The sequence below is a fragment of the Phaethon aethereus genome (genome assembly GCF_964289735.1).
Source record: "Phaethon aethereus genome assembly, chromosome: 3".
In the NCBI taxonomy this organism is placed as follows: Eukaryota; Metazoa; Chordata; class Aves; order Phaethontiformes; family Phaethontidae; genus Phaethon; species Phaethon aethereus.
In genome coordinates, this window is record NC_138576.1 from 51,651,777 (window position 1) to 51,676,205 (window position 24,429).

General features: G+C 45.5%; 1 protein-coding gene across 1 annotated transcript in view; it reads right to left on the reverse strand.

Moving 5' to 3' along the window:
* Positions 1-9,310: 9,310 nt before the first annotated feature.
* Positions 9,311-24,429, reverse strand: part of SCML4 (Scm polycomb group protein like 4) — a gene marked incomplete at its 3' end in the record, with an annotated part of 46,690 nt that continues 31,571 nt past the window's right edge. The window contains exons 5-7 of the mRNA XM_081997877.1: positions 23,484-23,750; positions 14,476-14,621; positions 9,311-9,436 (exon numbers count right to left, since the gene is read on the reverse strand). Of these exons, the coding sequence (XP_081854003.1) occupies positions 9,311-9,436; positions 14,476-14,621; positions 23,484-23,750 (539 nt within the window). The remainder of the gene's footprint in view (positions 9,437-14,475; positions 14,622-23,483; positions 23,751-24,429) is intronic.

Genomic DNA, 24,429 nt, shown 5'->3' on the forward strand with positions numbered 1-24,429 from the left:
TCGAGAGCAGTCAGGGAGCAGAAGCCTGTGCCATGTGCTGGACAGGCTCCTGTTTGCTCCTGTGGGGTGTGGACAAGAGCAGTCACAAATGCATTTTTCTAATCATGTGAGATGTGGAGACGTTGTGCCTATCAGGAGTAAGTGGTATAGGCTTTAATAAATTTGAGAGTGACTGAATGCAAGACAGGGTGAGTCTGAACTCTTGATTATAACCAAATTGTTTGTATATTCAGTTTATTTCTCTCTGGCAGATTTTGTATATGCTTGAAAGGATTAAAATAACTATATATTAATTTGATATCTCATGTCTCTTAGACATGTCTCTTAGAAAATGTCTCTTCCTAAGGCTGTACAGTACTGGGAAAGAGATGTCATTCACCTTTCAAGGAGAGCGAGATTAGTATATAGTAGATATGTAAAAAAAGCCCAAGATTGTAAAATACCTGCAAGATGTGATGAAAGCAGCCCTACTTATACAGCTGCTGCAGAAACTGAGGCTTATCTAGCAAATTACAGAGCATTAAAAATCAAAGCTAACACACTTGGAGCCCAATTAGCAATACAAAAACTGAGAGCTGCACATACATCAAAAAACCCCTATACATGCTTCACTAGCCTTGGAAGCTAACGCTGGGGAGTTGGAAGGGAGCTCAGAGCAGCATTTTAAAAAAGAAAAAAAAGTGTGAGCAGGAGTTGCGCTATTTTGTGGTCTGATTTAAGGCTGCCACTTTCCAGCTGGATAGAAACTGTTCTGCTCTCATCCTTCACACTGTTTGGAAACAGAGACCCAGAGCCAAAGTCTGATCTCATTCCCACTGGTAGAAGTATGCAGTAGCCCCACAGAAGCTACAGTCATTACTCTAAACTCACACTTGCGCATCCGTGTGTGAATCTGCCCTGCTTTATTGCACGTATTTCGGTACGAAGGATGATGCTGTAAATACTGCAACGGCAGTTGGCACGCAGATTTTCTCACAACGCTTAACGTAGGCTAACAAGCATGGCCTTCCCTCACTGCCCATTTTATCTATCCTACCACCTCCTCCCAGCTGGCCAACACCACTTCTTTTCTTCCTCCAGCCGGCTGGATCTTTCCTACCTCCTGTTGTCCTTATCATTGGCAATGGGCACCTCTTCCTTCCAACCAACTCTGTGATGCTGGCTGAACGCAAGCTGGGCCTTCTCCAGGTCTGGGGGAGCAATGCTGGTGGCTCTGTGCTCAGCACACAGTGATGCTCGCACCTGCCTAATGGCGTGCCATTTGCAGGGCCAAGCCTGGTCTACGTGGCCATCAGCAACAGGGCAGGAGCCAAGAATTCATCCCAATGAGCAGTGTAACTGGGACTTTTCAAACCAATAAGCATTTAAGCAGCTTGAATATCAAGAGGCAGAACAGGAAAAGATGGAAGGTAGAGGCGAAAGCTGCTCTCACTCCGCATAAAAGTGCTGAGCCTTTAATGAGGTATTTATTGCAAATAGCCATCAGCCAGCTAGTTAAAAACCTTCCTCAAAAAGTGCCTTTCATGCTGGTGAATGAAAGCAGTGGAAGATTTTTTGTGCGAGATAAAGAGTATGTGAAAAAATATACAGACAACCTAATTCAAAGATGTCAGCGCGTGGTAGTCTTTGTCACAGCAGAACTGGTACTAGACTCTCCTGTGAAGGGCACTTGATTGGAAGGAAAGAAAGAGTTGCAGAAAACTACAGAGAAAGAGAGAGGGGAAACAGAGAAATGGAAGAGCAGGGAAGAACCAAAAGGTAGAGAAGGAGTTGCATTAGGGGTGAAGGAGACACATATTCGGTCACTGAAAGATGGAAAGGAAGGAAAAGAAGAAAAGGTACTGCAAGAAAGGAACTGAGGAGAAAAGAATGAAAGTAACTACAGTGGGGGAATAGGAATGGAAAGGGAAGTTGGAAAGTGGGAAGTTCCAGGGGAAAAGACTAGAGAGCAGAGGAAGACTGAGAGGGAGAAGAATGTGGGCAGGGTGAGGCACTAACTGGTAAAAATGTGGAATAACTCTACTAAATTTACAACAGTGTCAATGGAAGCCTGGAGGTTAGGTTGGCTGCTTGTAAGCATATAGACTGGGTAAGCAAGAGGCTTTCTTTTAATACTAGGTTTCTAAGAGGCATAAAATGAAAAGCCGGTGTATGTTGACGTGCTAGACAGCTATGGCTATAGCTGCTTTCTGAAGGTTTTGTGCCACAAGAAAAAGGAAAAAAAAGAAGAGATGTTTTTCCTTAAATACTGACTCTTATCAAGGTGATCAGAAGCCGTCTGGATGCTACAGCACATTAGAAAATCCATGAAGAAGACAGATAGGTTTTAGAGACAGTCATTTGGTTCCACTGGAACCTGGACACATGGATCAATTCACAATACTGCCACTGCAGCAAATGCTTAGGGCCATAAAACACATTACAGATCAGGAAACCATCACAGTGAGGAATAAAATTAATCACTAGTCTTTCACTGGCTTGGGTTCACGGCAATTCAAAAGTCCTTTTTCTCCCCTTCTCCTATGTTTCAGCTGAAAGACACTGAAAGCTATGAAACTGCTCCACTCTGAAATGTCCTCATACCTGTACCGCTTGGGCTTCAGGTTTTTCCCATTCCCCACTCTTTTAGAGATCTCTGATAATAGGAAATCAATTGCCCATATTTCACGTTCAAAAAGAAAAGGGCAGCATGCTCCCAGTTTTATATAACACCAAGGGAAAACTCTGGGTGATAAAATCATACTGCTCTATGCAGGGAAGGTTCAATACAAACCTGGGCACAGAGCACAAACTCCACAGGAACCCCAGTGAAGCCCCAGGACTTGCCCATTTTTGAAGCCCATCCTTCCTAGCTGCTCTGCCCTGCTCTTATTTCACTCACTTCGCAGCCTGTCTGTGCAGCCAGGCAAGCCTCTCTCAGCAACACACACACACTCGCACACCCTCCTGACAAGCCTCAAATGCTGCTTTTTGGCAGCTGCCCGTAGGTGAAGAGGAGCAAGACTCTGTATCAGAGATGGAGTCTCTTCTGAAGTCCTGTGAGCTATTCCTGTCCGATTATGGCACTGCCAAGAGACTCAACCATTTGAAGTATGATGAAGTGCCGTGGATGCTGAAAGAGCCAAAAATTGTGGGTCGCTGGGACTGATTTTGAAAAGTTTTGTTTTTAAATTCCACCTAGGGCTTCTCCTCAGGAAGGTGTGGAAATCTCCCAGTGAAGTCATGTTCAGATCGGGGCGAGTTTCTGCCTAGCGGCACGGCTGAAATCCTCAGCGCACGGGCTTTGGTTTGCTGCGAAGTGGAAAGCCCAAACCACCCTCCATGAAACTGGCAGCTACAACACAAAGTTAGCTGGAGAAGGTGTCGGGGTCAGGTAGGGGTGCAGCTGGAGGAGGTCTCTACCAGGAAGCCAGCAGCTCTCCTGGGAGCAGTGGCGAGGGGCTAGCCAGCAGCGGCTGTCTGCACGCCTTGTAGGGGAGGATGAAATAGCTTGTGAGGCTCTAGTTACTACGGGACGTGGCTGAAGCTTGACCTGTTTTGTGAGCCAAGTCTTACGAACTCAATAGAAAAACTTACGCGGACCTCGGTGGGACCTGGGTTTGGCCCAACATGCTTTATTTAGCATTTTGAATGAGGGAAACATTTTTCTTTAGATTACAGTTGAAAGATTCTTGGGTTTCAGCTTGAGTCTTATGGTGGCAGTCTATCGCACACTAATATGTCTTTTTCTTTAATAAATGACATGTCTTCTGCACTTAGACTCTGACCAAAACCTGCCTGCTTGAACTGTAATAAACCTAGCCGGCCAGCGATGTCTCTGCCGAAAGGAATTCCCTCCGACCACACTATGCATGCACCGGCGGACCTCCGGGGTGCCACCGGGGTGCCAGTCCCCCCCTCACCCCTCCAGCTCCAGGCACCTGATGGGGAGCGGAGGCTTTGGGAACAAAAGGAGACAGAGACTTTAAATCCACGTTTGCGTAGCTGTACTTCTGAGGCACGGGGATTTGCTGGCGCTGGGGCCAGAATGAGCGAGTTGTGCTAGAGTCTATCAGATTTGTGAAGTACAGATGTGATAATACCACTGCAACCACAGAAGAATTTACAACAGGAAGCGTTGCAGCTGTTGCTTATTAGCATTAGTACAAATTACACAAAGCAAATTGTTAGCAGACATGTTTCCATAATATTTAACTCATGGCAGTGAATAAAAGTGATTCTTTTTCAAGCAAAATTTTAGATTTCCAAGGAAATTGATTTCCAATTGTCCATGAAGGGAGCATGGATTAGAGAGCAGCATGCAACTGCTGCAAGGGATCAGAGACAACGTGTGCAGCGACTTGCCTGCTTTCTCTGGCGAAGGGGTGTGAATTTGGGACCATATTTCTTGGTGAAAGAAGAAAATCCATACGGCTCCATGTGACCCAATTACCAGCGATGGGGAGTGATGGTGTGTGGGCCCTGTTCTGGAGCTGCCACAGTAAAGTTCTGCACACAGAGGTGCTTGGAAAGGGAAAGAGGCTCTTGCTGACCTGCCATTTCCCTGAATTTTTGCCCCAAAAGTGCTTATTATGACTTATTTCCCTAGCAACACCACGCCTGTTGATGTGGAAGCAGCCCTTGCCAGCAGAGCAATCCCCTAACACTAGCTCAAGAGGAGACAAAATCCTCGCAGCGACAGACTGAACATGCAGACCGACACGCTCGACTGCGACCCATGAACAACCAACAGCAAAATCCTCCGGACCGAGTCCCTGGGCGGATGCCTCTCTCCACCCAAACCCGTTTCAAGCCAGGGTAGTGGCTGGTTTTGATGCTGCCATACCTGCCACCCCGCCGGGCCCGCCAGCGGCGGGCAGCCCACTCCGACATCTCTTCTGCCTCCCTCCTTGTCGCATGGGGAGGAGCCGAGCAACCAGCCCCGGGGAGGGAGGCTGCGGTTTAGAGAGGGGGAGCGCCCAAACAGCGTTTAACTGTAGTTAGTAAAAAGGGGACGTTTAATTCTTGCCTCCCTCCCTGGTGCCAGGGCAGGACCGGCTGCATCCTGGAGGATGTCTGACCCCAGAGATGCTCCTCTGTGGGGTGAGCTGGGGGGGTCATCCACAGGTTCCTGGAGGGGCCTGGGGGGATGTCCCTCCTGATGTCTTTTTCCAAGTAGAAGCCATTCAAAGAAAAAAGAGAGAGAGAGAAAAGAAAGAAAAAAATAATAAAAGAAGGCACTAACTAATTAACTGGATGTTTCAAGCTGTGATTTGGGGAGGTAAGAGCTGACAAATTCCTCCCTGAGCTCGCTGGGCCCCCGGAGGGTGCAGCTGGGGAGGAGGAGAGCACCGCAGCTCGCAGGCAGGAAGGGGCCACGGGGTGGCTGTGCCGGGGCGAGAGGAAAGGCCATCGGTGGCCGATGGAGTCGGGGCCAGGCTTCGGTGCCGCTCCCTCTCTGAAGCCCTACACCTGCTCCCGCGCTGCCCTTTCGTCCCGCCTTGCCCGGGGGGCACTGGTTGAACCGGAGGATTGTTTGTGCTTCTGCCGCTAATTCGACAGAGGCACCTTTTCATGCCAAAACTTCATTAGCCATTATTGTTTCGCTGATTATTTCTGGTTTTGCTAATAATGTTCTACTTCAGTCACAGCCATCCTTTCTTTAAGAAGAAAAGAAGCGTAACTCCTGAAGACTGCTGACAACCTATAGACATTCAGCTATCGGTGTAAGGGCAGTAACAGCCCGGGGGGATGCTGTACATGCCAGTCCCAAGGGTGCCTGCTTGCATTAATCGCGTTGAGCGAAGCTGCTAACGCCGCAAAGGCCGCCGCGCTCCTCAGCCTGCCAAGCAAGGCGGTGGGCTCAGGGAGGTGGAGGCATCCCCAGAGGCATTTCTTGAAACTCGGCTATGTCTGGCTGGGGAAAGAGGCGTCTGTCGGTGCGAGAGGAGAGGCCGTGACAGCAGGTGGGTGGGAAGGCGGCGTGGCTGACCTGCGTCGCAGCGGAAGCTGAGCTGGTCGGCCATACTAGATACAAGAAGGTGGTGTGCTCGGGACCACTGGCTCCGTGCGCCCTGTAACCAGCACTTGAGCAAGGGAAGAGCTCTCCCCAAATCCTTAGACTTTGCCTGCTGGCTTTTTTTTTTTTTTTTTTTGTTAAAGCAAACGCTCACAAAGTATTGAAACTGCCTGAAGCAACCAAAGTGCCTTTTGATCCAGCTATGAGTGCTTAGAAGTAGAAAAGAGGCACATATATTGCTTTTAAGGGTATGCGCATCCACCCACCTGTTGGGAACTGTTCAAAAATACAGCTGGGTTGGCTGCAGTCTGAAGCGAGAGCTACGAGCAGAATAGCAGGCGAAGTAATTTGTACAAGCGACGTCTAAAGCGGCAGCTAATGGAGAAGCGGCTGGCATGCATGTTCTGGCTCTTTAGTGCGTGTTCTGAGGAAATGGCCTGACATGGTCGGCACAGCAGAGCTGCTTAACTACCCTCACCGACAAGACTTGAAAGAGAAAAATTAGTTATAATTGCAATATTACCACAGTAATGTTTGCCTCCTAATTACCTTTCAGTGAAAAAAAAACCAAACCCATGCATGAGGAATTTTTGTTACAAGCATTACTTACATGTAAAATGAATCCACTAACTGCCTCCCCTGTAAAAACCAGAACATTAAATGTCATGGTCTGGACAGTCCTGTCGTACCTACAAACGTCGTATCAAATGAGATAGCGCCTGTATACATCAGATACATACATTAAAACTATTTCAGCGTATTAAATGTAAGAACATCATTGCCACCATGGAGTCTATAAATACTGCATTGGTATTATCAGCCCTCCGGAGTAGGGGAGGTGGAGGGAAGAGGTGAGGCACAGAGCTGAATGGGAAGGATTCTTGCTCAGGAAAGTCGAGTTGTGGGGGGGGCGGTTTCCCACTCTCAGAACCAAATGTGAGGTTACAGATTCTCCAGGAAAATACAACAAAATGCAAAAATCTTCTTGGAACAAAAATGTTCCATTTCCAAAATGTCAAAATGATGTTTTGACATTACCGAAAGCTGTAGTTTCAGTTAAATAGAATTTTACATTAGAAAGTGACATGCTTTTATGAAGAGTTTTGATTTTGACAAAGTGGGATTTTCCAGCTTTGAAGCCATCTGATAAATTCTAACCAGCTCCAACTACTGATGTACTATAGCAAGGTGGGTTTCTAAGTGCAAGAATTAACATCACCTTTTGAAAAAAAGAACTGTTAACTAAGTTCAAAATTACGGGGGAAAAAAAGGAAGAGTGTTTGAGGACTCTTTGAAGGTGACATTACTAATACAGCAAGATTTTTACATGTTTTGGAGATCTTTGTGGGGAAAAGACTCGGGTTTTTTTTAAATGTAAGAGTGCAAAATGAACCGTACAGGTTTGATGTTGATGTGAAGTCACCTCTGTCCCAACCAGACAGCCGGCTGAACAGACTTCCATTCTCTACACCACGGACACAAAGTGACGTGGGTGGGTGCTACGTTCCAAACATCGACACGTTTAGGGTTCAGTATATTACATCACTTGATAGTATACAACTTAAGACATTTGTTCAGCTATTCCTGTTAGAGGTGTTTCAACGTGCAGGCAGGATTTGCTGAAAGCTGGTCAGTCCTTTAAAGATCCAATCCTGCAAACATATGCAGACAGCTTTGTTAATTTGGGGGAGTAGTCCCCAAGAGAAAGTCCTGTGGGATATGGTTTCTCATATTGTTAAGGATTTTCGGGATAAGTTCTTGAACCGGTATCTTTTTGTAGGAGTTCTAGTCTAGCAACATGCATCAAATTGAATTCTGTTCCATGAGGTATTTTTGGTAATACTCTGTTCTGCATGAACAGGGGCAGACGGTACGGCATCTTGCATATTATCAGGACCTCATTTCCCATACCAATGGAGGCTAGGTCTAAAATAACCTGCATGACTTACAAATGCTTGCTACCTCTCCTCGACGGGCGCTAGGGGTTTAAACTGTACGGATGTGTCCCTTTGTCATCCTCCGTTGTGAAGGATGAAAATGAGGGCATACCCACGCCACAAATTACCTCCTCAGCTTGAGACCTGTCCTCTCCCACCTGGCTACACGCAATCTCAATGAGCACCTTTTGGCTTTGTGTAGGAGGCAGAAGAGCATCATTTTTAATCCACTTGAGACTTAAAGACCGGCACATCTGCGTATGTGCTGAAAGTCGCAGCGCAGACGGGAACCAACCTCGCAGCGCCCGCCCCGGACCTGCCGGTCATTGCAAAGTGCGGAGGTGTGCCTTGCACTGCCAGCTCCACCTGGGGAATGCTCCCACCCGGCTCCCTCGCTTTCTAAAAATGCAAACAAAACCAAACCCAGAAATTCTGCTTTTTCTTAGAGCGCTGCAAACTGTACGCCAGACAGAAATGGCCCAGGGAAGGGAGCCGACAGCTGAGCACGCCAGACACCGTGGGAGCCATCCACCCCCTCTTCAGTGTAACGGGAAACATCCTGTCAGAAACACTCTCTGCATTTGGGCTTTTCTTGAATTAATTATCTGTAAACAGTGACGGGCTTATCCTGCTGGGAGCCTGCGATTCCTTGTCGGTATTTATAGATGTGCTCAATAGGAGAGTCGTGATGGTCAAAGTTCATCAGACAGAAAGCACCGGAGCTCCAGCCTCAAGTCTGTTAGGGCTGCTCCCTCTAGTGGGAAAAAGTACTTGAGCTACCTACAAAAAAATCTTTTTTCCCATTTTCTTTTGTTTTGAAACTTTCTTTTTCCCTTTTTTTTTTTTTTTTTTTTTAAGCGAAGGATTCAAGTTTTCCAGATAGTGCAAGACATGGGGCAGTTCCCACCAGACAACAGGTGACCAAACGCCATGCTTTTCCAACCCTTGGGCATCGGTGGTAGAGCTGGAGCCCAGCCGATGCAGGTCGGCGGTTACTCCTTCGAGGTGGACCCATGGCAAGTGAGGGACTCTTGGTTAGTCTTCCAGCAGTCCTCAGCATATGCCATAGCTGTGTTTGTTTTTGATTTCCCACTTCTGATTACAAAAATAGGACTTACTATAACCATAATAATATTAATGATACAAAATAATTATTGTAATTATATATTTTTGGCAAATTATTAACACAAAGCAGCCCAAAAGACCTTATTGGATTAAAAAAAGGTGACGATGCACAAATGTTAAAAAAGACAAAGTCTTTGTTAAAAAAAGAAGGAAAAACAATCTGCAAATGAATGCATTTCTGTAAGGCAGCATGTTACCTTTAGTTTTCCGTCTAGATTTAGGTCAGGTTCTGTTGTTGTTCAAGAAATTGTTAGAACTTGGCTTGCTTGAGCTTATCAATGTGGTAACACAGTTTCAGTGCAGGTCCCAGTTTCAGCCCCAGATATTTCATGATCATGTCACTTTTCAGCAGCAGCAAAGCATTGCCATCAATCTCCTGGTTTCAAAAGAGAGAAAGAGAATCAAAATGTGTTAACCCCCTTCCAGTGCTGTGTCCTGACACATTAAACAAGGTGGGTCAGAAACAGCATGTCTTTTAAAGTAGAGCTAGCTGAAATGTCATGCATTTTGAAATTTCATTTAAAAAATTGAAATCTGAGGTATGATAGAAGGAAACTCTAAAGGAGGGGTTCATCAAATAGTACTTATTATTCTTCAAGGAACTGTAGTTTTTCAATTATTTTGCCATTAAAACATGAGGATTTAAAAAACCCATCAGGGTTGCTCTAAGCCCAATTCTGAGAAAAATCAGTCAACCTTGAGAGAAAGGAGAAAGCAGTGAGCGACAGAGAGAGCGAGAGGGATGTGGCCTCAGGAACTGCTAATAGTGCACCTCTGAAGCTGAGTTCCAGCTTTGTCCCTGGCTATCTGCATGTTTCACATATCCCCAATGCACTTATATCTGGTGATACATATATCGATCCCTTTCTTTTTCTTAAATTATTTCTTTTTCTTACCTTTCTTATTTTATTGCATTTATTAATAACATTTGTTCAAATTTCATTTAACCATCATGTAAGTGGAGGAAATTACCACAAAGTTCAGGTTTTTATCCCAGACCTGTTGGCTTGAAAGCCTTTTGAAATCACAAAGTGAGCAGAAAGTATCTTGGATGCAGAGAGAAATCGACTGTTTTACTATGGACTGTGAAACACAGGAGCATTCAGCTACCCTGTCCTTCCTTGGATCGTGAGCCTGTCTGTTTTTTTCTGGACTATATTAGTGGATCTTCTGATAAATACTTCCCCTCCCCACAGTCTCCACCACACTTACATACTCTGACCATCAGAGCCAAAACATAACGAGTACTATGTGTGTGTGCGCATAGATACACATATACGCACACATACTAATGCTGTATATATTGTATTCTGGTTTTGATGGTCAGATCTTTCCTCTGTGATCCATTACCTACTAATTAAGCAATACTATGGATCCTAATTTGCCCTGATCATTATTATTCCATTCAGTAGGTGATTTAGGGGATGAGCAGTTAAGGTCCCTTTCTGATTAACTCAATCGATTAATGCTCTTCATTTTGCAACCCCCTCTCTATCCATAATAGAAACTCTCTTCACCTTCCTCCTCTCCTTCCCATTATTTTAAGGAAGCTAAGGGAAAGTAAGAATAAGTATTACATGTAATTAATATTTGCATAAGAAAGAAAAACAAATTGCTGGAACTGTGGTGCCATAGGGTAAAAACGCTATCAAGGGTTTGGTGCAGAGGTAGCTGTTTCTAAATGTTGAGTTCAGCATTTTATTATTTCCTTTGTTATTACTGTGTAGGGGTCAAAATTAAACTCCATGACAAGAGTATGCCAGAGGGAGCATTCATATCCAATTAAATATCCCATATTAGCCGTGTCCCTGTGCAGGTTGTTGGCTTGACTGCTCTACAGTATTACTGTGTCAGCCCTTTTAAAAAATAATTTAAAAAAGAAGGATTCTACAGCATGGTCCCCAAATCTGCAATAGCCCCACCAGAAGGTCTTGAAACGGATCTGGAGCTGGTAAAATTCAGTGTTATCAGTGCAATTAGCTTGTTTCACAAGTTGAGATCTGTCCCACCGCAAGTTAGAATATTGCAGGAGATCATTGCCGTGTTCCTGCAGGGGGATGGACAGAGCAAATGTATGAGCAGCAAGGTCATGATACAGTGGGTATAAACATACAGCTTCCCCCTGCAAGAACGAGTATTACTGTGTTTGTGCCAACTTCTTGCAGCACTTGTTCTGAGGATACTGCTCAAAGAACAGAGTAGCCCCTAAACAAGCCCTGTGCCATGCAAACAGGCATTGCACCCGGTGGTGGATGTCCCCCAAGATGAGGCTTTTGATGAGAAAGATGGAAGTCCCCATCTTCATGGGTTTTTAAGCAGCTAATTCAGAGTAAAATCAAAGACTTCAGGATCTATATCCTGCCTGGAAGAGACATATATATGTATTGCTTCCTATGTATTCTGCAATCTCATGAAGAAACACCAACCTTGGTAAGGCCACAACCTGCCATAGGAGTGCAGCGAGTGGCAGCTCAGTGGTCAGTGCTCAGTTAAGATGAAGGTCTAGAGAAAGATGCATGCTCACAAGTCTGATGTCTAGCACTGGTGGAGACAGGTTGCTATTTGAATAAATTGGATTAATTATGTTAAACTCAAAGGTTTTTGTCTCCTTCATACATGCATTTGCCAATCACTGGCCATAATAAAACTGTCAGACCATAACATTGCTTCGATCCCTTACAGTTTGCGTTTTCTACTTGCTAATTCCCCGTGTAACTCTTTTCCTTCCTCCATTTCCTTTCCCCTGGTCTTTCTACCAAGTCTTCCTTGCTGAGAGAGCACTGCACAGGGCCGCTACGAGGTGCCTGCCAGGCTGATGGCTCCTTTGCATGAGGCCCAAAGATCTACCAGCTGTGGGCTCGGCTCTCCTTGGCACACAGCCCTGACGAGGGAGCAGAGACCAGCTGAGGGGAGATAGAAGACAGTTTCACGGTCTTTGGTGGACAGTCTCAGGAGCCACCTGTGACAGAGCTCCTTGGGTGTCTTGGCAAGAAGAAAAGCTTCTGCTCCTGGTGGGAAGAGCAGAGCCAGAGCCAGGTCATCCTGCAACGCCTATTGCACCAGGGGAGGACATGGGCTGCACCTCCTCATTGCACGCTGGGAGAGCCAGCTCTGGGGACTGTGGCCAACACCCAAATGGCTTAACGTAGGAGCGGGAAAGCACACTGCCTGCGTGCAGGATACCTCCCCCAGCCTCTTCTTCCTGGTAGTCCCACCACCCTCTCCCTCCCTGTGTCATAGCGCAGATGAGCTGACTGACAGTGCAGCCATTTCAGGTGATAGCTGGGCCTTGTCAATGACAGTAAGTGCTTCTAAGTAAATTATGCACCTGCTCCATAGGAAGATTGAACATACAGGAAGATATGGCTAAGGTTAATGGACTAATCACTTGTCTCTCACCCCTGGGGTCTCCGTGCTAATCCAGATGAGATTTGAAGGCTGAAAAATGGCAGGGACGTATATAACTCAAAGGCTTAATTGAATTGAGTTGTGTGGCAATCTTACCCAGGTTCCAACACCTATGGCATATTATGCAAGGAAACCAATGATAAATAGAGCCCATAGGTGGGGGGTGTTTCACAAAGGGTGACAGGGACAGTCTTTAGTGGCAATGTAGCTTGGTCTCTTTGGTCACAGAGCAGCTGTAGTACCGTGGCATGCTCCAGTGCGGCTGGCCCATGGCTGCCTGGAGCATGCCACTGCCCTGCTGCTAGATAAAAGCATGCTGTGCCATCCTTTGCTACAAGTGGGAACTAGACAAAAATGGTGCTTTTTCATTGTACATATGTACAAGATGAACTTCAAATGTTTACTTTTCTTTGGGATGCACCTGTATACCTTGCAGACCATGGCAGTTCTCTCTCCCTGATGCACAAACCCTTCAGATAGTCTCAAAAACTCATGCTAAAGCAAGTTCCTTTAAACCTGGAGGTGGCTTGTTTATCTGCCTGGTTACCCACATGGCCAAGGTAGGCCATGTTTTCATTACCAGCTTATAAGGCAGATCTGGCTTCTCTGCAGAAGGCAGGGAAAGTAGGCTGGCACCTGACCCGTAATCACAGGTTTGGTCCCAGCACCACTCTGCCTGCTCTGTTGTTCTCATCCCACCAGCCTGTCTGCAGAATGGCAGATGGCCTCAATATCTGCCTAGGGTCAGCAGACATCAAGGCCTGTGTTCATTTTCATTTTCATCTGCTCCTCAGCCACCTCCTCTCCTCAGTATCTGGAAACCCTGCATCCAGGGTGTAGCTGGAAGTCCATCAGTTGTCTCCCTCAGCTCTTGTCTGCAGCCCCACATTCCCACCCATCCCTGCTAGTCCACAGGCAAGGAGTGGGACCTGATTGTCAAGCCCTCTCGTTTTTTTGCAACCTACACCTAAGGTGCTGATCAGGAGTCAGGGCTGGGGAGCTCTTCTTGTTTGGACCTAGGTCCAGGCACTTGCTTCCAAAGCTATGACCTCCAGCTGAACACAAGTGAGTCCCTTTTAGGGTAAAATCCATTTTCACAGCCAGACTGAATTGATCAAGGAGGGATGGAGGAGGAGGAGAAGGGTGAAAATGCTGTTAGATGCATTAGTTCCAACTCCATATACAGCAGCATAACCAGAAACTCCAGATCAGATGTGTGTTTACAGTCTTCTCCTTAATTAATTAAGGATAATAAAATTTCCACCACTGGAGATTGCCTAGCAAAAGCAACTATCATATTCTCCAGTGAGTCAGCAGGTCTGTTAAATTTGGTTATGTAGTACCATAATACTGAGGGGAAAAAGATTAAAAGCTTGGCTGGTTTAGGTTTCTCCTGTTAGTATCTAGAGACACATACAAAATGCTCTTCAGAGAAGAATCACAGGTATACTGGGAAAAAATTGTCATTGAGATGAGGCTTTTTTGTGCCAATCTGACAATGAAAAACGAGCACTGGATCCTCTGTTTTCTCCTAGGCTTGGCATAGAAACAGTTTACTCTGGCGTAGTTGGGAACAAATAGTGAGCTGCCTAAAGACATTGTTAGGGTCTCCCCATTGAAGGATAAGTAGGATAGGACAGGACAGGACAGGACAGGACAGGACAGGACAGGATAGGATAGGATAGGATAGGACTAGACTATTTCAGTTGGAAGGGACCTACAGTGATCTCTAGTGACCTCTAGTCCAACTGCCTGAGCACTTCAGGGCTGACCAAAAGTTAAAGCTTGTTATTAAGGGCATTGTCCAAATGCCTCTTAAACACTGACAGGCCTGGGGCATCGACCACCTCTCCAGGAAGCCTGTTCCTGTGTTTGACCACCTTCTCGGGTGACAAGTGAACAAAGGCAGCTGAGGGGGTGTGTGTGATGTGTGCTGGCTATCTCTTGGGACTGCCCATGCACTTGGCTTTAATGACCCAAAAATGCTAAGGGCAGCCTTCTACATACGTGTTTTCTGAAGAGCTCCACGTGGGGACCTAAAGCGTGAGGGTCTGCATCCTTCACAAACCAAACCACGTCATCCACCGTCCAGGTCAAAGGATTCTTGCTTGATGGCCGAGCCGTATCTTGTCGTTCTGGTGAAGGACTTGAGGCTATCGGTACAAAAAAGGCCACAACAGCACATTACAATGGCACGCAGCGGTTTCCTTGGCTTGTGAGCGTGCAGTGGTACGGCAGCCTCACTGCGGCCATTGGATCTGTGTGTGCAAGTATCAGCCTGAGATGGTGGGGTGGGGCGAGAAGGGGACTTGGAGCCATTTCCGATCTGACTGCTTATCGGGAGACACGATCCCAGCTGGCGAATTGCGTTAAAAAACATGAAACCCTCAGGTTCCTGCTGGGGAAGGAAAAATGTGCCAGCTGCCAGGCTCTTAAACCGAGCTGCCCCTGCTGTCTGATCTGCAAGCAGTGGGGATCTTGGCTCAAGAAGACACCACCCTCCCACCTGGAGAGAAAGCGCTTCAGCACTAAACAAAGGAGTTTGCCATTGAATGCAAGGGCTAGAGGATAAAATCAGGGTTTAGCAAATAGTTGGGTTTTTGTTTTTTTGCGTTCAGATATTCAGACTTATCTTAGAGCTTAAAGGAAGGTTTCTAGTCCATATCCTCCCAGTCTTAGGCTTTCATGAAGCTGATGGTCCCCAGTGAATGCCTATTTGGAAGGCTACTAAAACATGCAAAGATGAACATTGCACATGTGACTTTTTAATGGTATAAGCCCTGGATGATTTAAGGTCACTTCGGCTTGCTGTAGCTTTAAATCAAGTGAATAAAGGCACATTGCAATGAAAGTGCATTTATGTTTTTATTCTTAGTCTCTGCAGAATTATAAATCTCAGTCTCCACATGAATATAATTTGCACCCCCACTTCTGCTGCTTCACTATTACAAGAGCTATATTATGCTAGGTTACAGGAAAGCTGTTTAAATTTGTTTATATCCACACCAAGCAAACTTTGCATTAGCAGGCGGCAGCAGACAGGTGTGTAAAACGTTAGCTGCCCACACCTGATGAACTCTTTCTGTTAAGGCCCTGTTTTTAATGAGAGAGGTGCAAATGGTAATCAAGCAGGCACTACAGAAGCCGGAAAAGGAAACGGAAGAGTGCAAGTAGAGGGAGACCAGAGACACCTAAACTGGAGCCTGGAGAAGCCAAGAGGGCAATCAAAGCTGCTGAGGAGAGAAGGGCTGAGCTCTCCAGGGAAATACTGAGCTTATAGAGACAGATGAAATGTATGAGAATCCCCATGTGTGACTCGGAACACGATCCTAATGCGTTTGAGGAAATGTGGCGGGCTGGGTTTGTGGCTTATGTAGATTGTCGTTCTGTTGACTTCAATAGAGCCATGCTGATTTATATCAGCGGAGGATCTGCCCATATATGCACAATAACAGCTTTATGTGCATATTGGTCCTTCCTTTCTTGCCACCATGCTCATCTTAACTGTATAATATAATGAGATGTATTTTGCAGTTATGAAGGATGAACTCCAGTAAGCAGCAGTGCTATGAATGTGCAAATCTGGTCGATGGGCTTCATAATGGGATGTGATGTAAATATCATGATAATTACACTCTCATTTGCTAAGTCACTGTTCTGGATATAAAGGACAAGGAATAGCCGCAGGTCCTCTTAATTAGACAGGGAGGATTGGTGTTCGTATGGACTCAGGCGACCCTGGGCTCCGCTCACAGAATAAATGCAATACACAACGGTACAGACACCATCTGGAGCCGTTGGCATGAAACGATGAAGACAAAGAGTGCAAAACGAGAAGGGTGATCTTGGCCAACCCCTGGATCATCCGTAACGTCAAGTAACTTTGTCAGGGACAAGTGGCAGAGCTAAGACTTGTCTTGGAGGCAGAGGGGCGAGTATTTCTCCCCTACCTGATCTGCTGACACGACAGTGCCAGCTGACGTGCGGAGACACTGCGCACCTCGGCGCCTCAAACCAAAGGTCGGGGAGAAAACCAGGCTTTCACAAACCAGCCGAAAAAATACAGCGGGGAGAGAAAAGCTTGGCTGTGCGCAGAAGCGTCTGTGCTACTGCCATAATGTGGTTGCGGGAGATGTTGTGCCACTACTGAGGATCACGGGTTTTCCCCTTAAATCTGTATGAATGTAAGGAAAGCCCAGGGGGGCTTTAGCCTGGGATTCACCCCGGGCACAGAAAGAGCAGCCCCTGGCCCAGTGACTCCTGCCAGCAACCCGCTGCTTCCAGAAATGCCAGGAAAGGGCAAAGGGGAACAGAGAGCCCCGAGAGCAGTTGGGAGCTTTCACAGGTATTGGAAATATCTGTAGTAAAAGGAAGGGAGGTGAGAAGAAAAGGTTGAAATGACAGGGAAATTCTATTCACTCCTTCACAATCTAGCAATCAATAGCATAAATCTGATTTTGTAAAGACAAATTTATAAATGACCTTTCTAAAGAGCCTGGATGTCTCGAACTCTTCCAGGACACAGCAGGTGAAGACAACCCTTTCAAATCCCTACCTGAGGTATAATATAATAATATAAAAAAAAAGATTTATGCATACATACTAGCTCTTCTAAGATTTTTTCGTCTTCATATACCTACCTAGAGTCAAGTCCTGGATTCTCTGCTGCTTTTTCATGAATGAGGATGTGTTATTTTACTTGTGTGCAGGGGCTACCTTTAAACGTTGTTAATAAAACTGGGATACCGTCAGCTTGCAGACAAAATCTTGAACGCAGTTTGTAGCTGGTGAGTCTGGAAACAATCTGTTTTTCCATATCTTTTAAAATGTATTTTGTTGTTTAATTTACTCTGGCTTTTTAACATTGTAGTTTATACATTTAAGTGTAATCACTTAATTATTTAAGTGTAATCACTTAATTTACAAAAGAAATAAATAATTTAATGTCCACACAATGGCATGGGGTTTATGTTTCAATAGCATCACTTTGCTGAAAGATTATATTAAGCACAAAAGTGTTTGATGGCAACAGGGCAAGTACTATACATTTTTTCTTACCTGAAGGTATTCACACTTAACCTAAGAATTAGATAAATGAGGAAGTCTCATGTCTCCCGGGTATCCTATGCCATCCTGTCATCAGAATTAATCAAGATGATAATGAATACTCAGATTACAAAGAGATGGGAGTGCTCACGACCAATAATTATTTTTAGAGATCGTAATCTAGGTCAAATCCAATTTCCTGTTTTTGACAGGTGGCAAAAATTTGTCACATTAATGGAATGGGTTATGGAAATTTAGGTAATCAGGGGGAAGCACTTCCCCCTCATGCCTGAAGCGGTGTTGGGGAAGGAGAGTGAAGAGGTTCCTCTGCAGGGGAAGGTCTCAGGCATCCCAGTCAAGACCATTGCATGCACAGAAACAGCTGGAGATACCGGGTCAGTGGCCAAAGCCTGGCGAAGCTAATGGAAGGACGTGGCCTGGCTTGGTCAGAGCTCTCACCCCACGCAGACTTTTCTCTGCCCCCCACCTCTGGCCTTGGGACCTTGCTGAGAAGAAGGAGAGAGAGGGAGAAAGCCAACAGCCGAACGGCTGCAGAGGCATGACAAGGAAATCCAATGCTAAAAATGGAGTTAAACTTGCAAAAGAAGGAAAGACAAATAACAGACTCCCTAAATATGTTCTTGGCAAACAAACAGAGCTCAGAGGGAGTTCAGTCATTGATAGATAAGGGTGGAAAGGGAGTGACAGATGAACTTTAATATTGCTGCAGGCCTAAATGATTTCTTTGCCTCAGGGGAAGGGGGTGGGAATGAAATTGTAAAAGGTTCTCTCTGATTGCACTGGAGCAGATAATAAGGAGCAGCAAATCTACTGAAACTAAGCAGAAGTAGCAGACCCTCAAAGGCGCAGAGAAATGGGAATGATTTTAAAAAACAAACCACCTCTCACTATAAACGAGGAGGAAGGCTTCGTAGAAGACACTTTTTAAAAGTCTAAGGCACACCAAGCAGGAGAAGAGAAGAGGCATCAGAGAAGCAGGCGTGTGGGAGAACACAATTACAGGATGGGTATGGGTGGGTGGGTGGGCAATATGGGTGCCGGGGGGTTTGACGAGCCACGGTCAGCAGCAAGCTCTGGAAGGAAGATTGGGCTTAGCACGTCGATCTGCACCGGCCCGCGCTTGCAGGAGGTGCTGTGCACCACCGGGCTGGTGGCCTCAGCCCCGCGGCATGGCAGGGCAGAGTCCTCATCCCACCAGCGCGGCGGCTGCCCCCGCTCCCAGCGCGGCACGCACCGCGTGGGGACGCGACGTCACGACGTCGCAGGTGCTGCTCTGCCCGCTGCAGGAGCCACCCAGCACCCAGCTGCAGGAGGTGCAGCCACGGGCTGGCGTAAAATATTTATTTTGCCTCTTCTTGGCAGGGGCGGGGGGGAAATAGGCAGCTCACTGAAAGCATCGAACCTTTCAGGCTGTAAATGTCCTCAAAAATTAATAGGCAGGCTGTGTTTGCTGGAGAAGCGGTACCCAGCGCTGAGCCCCGCAATGCCGTCAGCAGCTCCTTTGCCACTGCCTTGGGGAGGTGCTGGATCCGGTCCCCGAGGGTGCTTGCAGTGCTATTCTGGAAAAGAGAAACTTCAAACCCTGCACCCCCACATTTTTTCAGGAAATAAATGTATTAGCAAGCAGGATTGCCTTTTTAAGAAAGGCCCTCAGGTGATAATAATTAACTGCTTATATTGGATAATAAAATCTACATAAAAATAACAAGCTACAGGGCAAGGTTAAGGTTATTACATTGTGGTTGAACAGGCAATTCTTCATACTTGGAATAAAGGCTTTGTTTGTTATGTAAGCAGGCTTGGAAAGGTTTATGATGTCCTTGACTATTCCTTCCATGATTTAAGAGCTTCAATTTGGCAAATGATGACAGGAAAGTGCATGTTTATCTGTTAGCAGCCCCAACTGGCTTTCTGAAATGAGATTTTTTTTGTTGTTGTTTGGAATTTTTTAGCATAATCATGGAGAATTAGGCATCAAGCTTCCAATCGCATTAATGAGAGCTTTGAGGTTTAATCTCATCCATTCCTCTTGAAAGACATGTTCTGCTAGGCACTGAGATATGTTTTATGGTTATGGTTTTTTCCATGATATTTGCCCACCATGATAAATAAGGCAAGCTATTTTTCAAAACTATCCATAAATAAAGAGGATTGGTTTGAGGTTTCAGAGATAAATTCTTCCTCTTTTTAATGAGTCCTGCCCATCCCTGCCTTGTAGGTTATGCAGACTGGGGATGATAAGAACAGAGACTGGCATGCACTACTTACTTACTTACTCATCTTTGCTCACTTATGATTCAGCAGCTACAAATTATCCCTAGAAAGAGGAAAAACATATGCAGAAGCATCGTAGTGAGAGTGCAAATTCCAAAGACCTTTGCAAGAGAGATTTTGTGAAGACAACTAATCAAACTCTAGTGTGGCTGCACTAAGGCAATTGCAGCAAGATGTGTCTTTTTAACAGTCGGGGGTTGCCAGTAAAACTGGAAGCAGCATGCCGGGTGAAAGTATGATAGCTGCGAAGAAATACGGTCTTTAATTTTAAGCAGGATCAGGCAATGCTTTGTAGGACTCTACGGTGGGAATTCCAGCATTACAGAGCTGACGCTATGACAAAAGGAGCCGGAGATGAAACTAGGCTGTGACTGGAAACAGCCCCGTTTCTTTAATGCTAGAAGTGATATCATAATGAACCTGTGAGCACCTTGACTTCATGGATATCGCTGTGTTGCCCACCGCCACCAACTGCTGTTGTTGCCCCACTGAAAACTGCCGGGCCATCTCTGAGAGCAAGTGGCTGTCCTCTGCCTCAGAGGACCCAGCTCCTGCTGTGGACTGTGGGAGACTCTCTGCTGGAGTCCCCAGAAAGCAGCTGGGTGGATCAGAGGAAATCTGATGTGTGGTGATGGCACAAACATGCACCAGCCTTTTGTGCTGCCGCACATTGGTGGAACACAGGGGTTTGCTATTCCTCCTGTTGGAGACCTTGACAGGTAACCCATCTCTGTATGGGTTTGCATGTACCTTTATGGCAGACCCTAATCTACAATGGATGATACCATGACTAATAAATTGTTAATAATTTTAGATAAGCAATATCAAAAAATCAATAACCATTTTCGTGATGTTCACTGCATAAGTGCCAGTCTTAGGGAGCCTTTACTGTTGAGCTGGCCTAATGACTCAGAGGTCCCAGAGAAGCTAATCTTTGCAAGTGTCAAACGCTTGTCACATAAAAAAAGACTAATCAGTTTTAAGATGAGTCCTGTTACCCCAAAGTACCATATGTAGCACCTTAAAGTCACTTGCAACTGCTTCAAAGACACCCAAATGTCACAGGTGCCTAGTCCAAAAGCAATCTCTTCCTCTTTGCTTCTCAAAGTGCTTTAATATGTTTCAAGCTAGAGAAATATAGGAACCCCCAAAGCCTATATTGCATGGCCACTTTATGACTTTTCTATTGGTTCAGTTCTGGAAAAAAGGCATGCCATCTTTTAGGTTTTCGTTTTGTGAAAACTGAAAATTTTCTGGGAAGTCATAAGAGAGATGGAGCTGTCTCCTGGAGGTTAGCTTCCTGCCTCAGGACCATGCTGAGTTTTCACAAGACGTTGGCTGAGACCGGGAAACAGTGACGTTAACAGTCAGAAACAAGAAGGGAAATTGATGCAGCTGAGCAAGCTTAAGGAGCAAGCTTTTAAGCTTCAGCCCCTTGAACTAGGTTGAATCCCCTAGATTCAACCCCCCGATACCACGGCTTTTCTCCACGCAACGCATTTTTAAGCGTGGGAGCTTTACCACAATATTTTGTGGATGCTGAAAATGCACAAAGTATTCAATAAGCCACTGGGTGATTCAGGGAAGAAAAATCTATGAAGGGTTACTAAATATGAATCCACCACTTCTGGTTCAGGAAGTCCTTGAGCCACAAATGTCTGAAGGCAGAGAGGGTAGTGGGGAAGCACCACGGTCCCCGCGCTTATCTCTTTCCTGGAGGTGTGCTGCTGACTCCCGCGGGAGACGGGATGCGTGGCTGGGCAGACCTTTGCTCTGAACTGCTCTGACCCTTCCTGTGTGCTGCAAAGAGGTAACGACTGATCTCAAGGAGAATGATAAAAGATTTTCAAAGCAAGCGAGTAACAACATTCTTGAATCTTGGCTCCTTGCAGCTGCCAACTAAAAAGCTTGACGAAAGGGTCCCAGTTCTGCTTGGAGGCTCTAGGGAAGCAGTGGGAGAGGGGAAAATGAATCCAGTGCACAGTAAGCCTCTTGTCCTCCCCACACCTGATCGTGCTGGCCCAAGAGGCACTGAACAAGATCTGAAATAAAGGGCTTATAATTTCTTTTTCTTTGTAACTGAGGCCCCCGGTTCTTAGTGACAACCTTTTACAAGTTGTTTGCAGTAGTACATTTCTATACTATCCACTTTGCTTTGAGTAAAGGTGACTCTGTAAGGAAAGAAAAAATAATGATCACAACTGAACGCTTATCTGTGGTCTGTGTAATCGAGTAACACAGGTGTAAACCAGGGAAACAAGTGTGCGAAAATAATAGCAGAGTGATGTTTTTGGGTAGGTATTGAACATCTAAGAAGGCAAACTTAGACAAACAAAGAAATACAAGCTAAATACTGGTAATACATCTTTTGGAAGAATAATATTCTAAAATATTAAGTAGGGAAAGTTTAGGAACAAGAAATAATACAAGCACTGGGGAGGTGAGGGATGTGAAGGAATTTTGCAAAGATCTGCGGCTACTGGAAAGAGGATCTGGAGTGGCTACCAAGCAAGAATATGCAGAATTACTTGCAGTTTCCAGGGGAAATGCAAGGGCAGAAAGACAGTGTCATGAGCTAATGGTAGACAAAAGGGCTAGGGGACCCACCAAGGCTTCTGCAAATATATCAAGATTTAAAAAAAAAAAATACTAGAGTGACAGTAGATTCCATTAATAAATGAGGAAGGGGAAGAAATTAATGACTTAAAAATGGCTGAGACACTCAACTCCTTTGTTAGATCTATCTTCAAGATGAAAAATGCATAAATGAACTTCGAATAATTAGTAAGGGGTGAAGACGCTGTTGGAATCACTACTGATAAAGACCTGTTAATGGAGAACTTGGAAAAAGCAAACAAAGGCAAAGTTAACGGAAGTTCAGGGAATTAGGTAACCCGTTTGATGAACCCAGGTCATTTCTAGGGAAAAAAAAAATCATGGCCAATAGGGAATATAGCTAATGGGCAGAGCGACCAACCCAGCAAACGTAAATCCTAGCAGGGTAACTGGACAAAAATACAAAGAGAGGGAAGAAGAAGGGTTATTGAATGCAGTGGTTCCCATGGCATCCCTTGAATTTGCAGATAAACTTCTTGTGACTTTGCTTCCTGGAGAATAAAAGAGCCTTGAGCAGTGAGCTGAATGATTTCTAAAAAATGTATGTTTGCTGTGCAGTCTTTTTAAAGCAAAATCTGGCTTGGTTCATGATTAAAGGGGTAGGACGGGCCATGCAGTTGGGAAGCAAACCCTTTTGCTAAAATGCTTTGAGGTAGGCACTGATATTTGGGTTTGCTCTGCATCGTATCTTGTATACAGCTGGTGTCACACAAATAACAGGTCCCTGCCTGTAGGCCCTATCAGTCTTTGGGAGGAATTCCTTATGTATTAATATTTATATCTGTAAGTCGATAATAACAGTTGTGATTGCCACACAATTATACATAATACATATGTTTACATAATTAATAACAGCATTAGAAAACAGTCACCTTTTTACCTAATGATGAACAGATTGATTTTATGTTTACACAGGTTATTATTTCTCCTTCTAAATGGAATCGTGAGTGGTCTGGATGGATGTCAACACAGACCCTGGGAATTTTGGGAGTGAGTTAAGATCCCAGCATGGCACCAGCACAGCAACACACATTGCTAAATAGAAGATGTTATATTACCACTTCTGTTTCCTTCAAGATAGGTCCCGTTCCTTGTTGGGCTGGAGGTCTGATGCCGCAGGCCAGTAGACGAGGACCCCCCTGAAGACATCTGAGCAGGACGGTGGCTACAGGAGGAAGAGGAGCCTCCAGCAGGATGTCCGTCTGTAGGACTCTGCCGCATGCCATACACGGAGCCCATGCAGCCGAAGGCAGAATCGGCAGGATCCACACTGTACCGCTTCATGTTTGCAGGATCAGCCAGGTAGTCCTCAGGTATGACTGTTTCTGCTCAGGAAGCCAAGACACAAAAGAAACATCAGTAAAACAGAATCAATTCAGCCCTCGGGAATTTTTTTTTTTCCCAAAATTCCCCTTTTTTTTTTTGCAAAAAGTTTAACTCCATTTACAACTTTCTGTACAGACAGCTGGCTCCAGGGGGGATTCTTGCTGAGAATTCATAAATAATGAAGGGAAGCACAACCAGTCAGAAGTCAATAGAGCCACAACAGGGAAGCTATGGCTTGGTGTGATTCACCCGTGTCAGCTTACGGCAATGTTCTCTGTAAAGTCCTGGGGCACTGACTGGTGAGTCCCATTTGCCTCATTGTGCTCCCCAAATACCACCAAGACTAGAGGATTGTACAGCTATTGTTTGGTCTGTCTTTCATTTAAAAACATGAAAGTTGAAAGGAAGAAGGCAGGGGAAGGACAACAGGACAGGCAGCTTCTTGGGTTCATAACGCCTGGCAGCAAGTAGGAGGGAGCGAAGGTAATAAACCAAAGCCTTCTAGCTGCAATTACCAAAATTAATCAGAAAATATCCTCAGCTGCAGGCACTCATCAGGGCCAGTATCCCTCAAGAAGAGGCTTGATGGCTGATGAGCACGCCCAAGGTTTATCATGGGCAGAGATGCGTGAATGAGTCACTCAGATCCAGCTTGGGTTCAGATACACGTGCCATCAT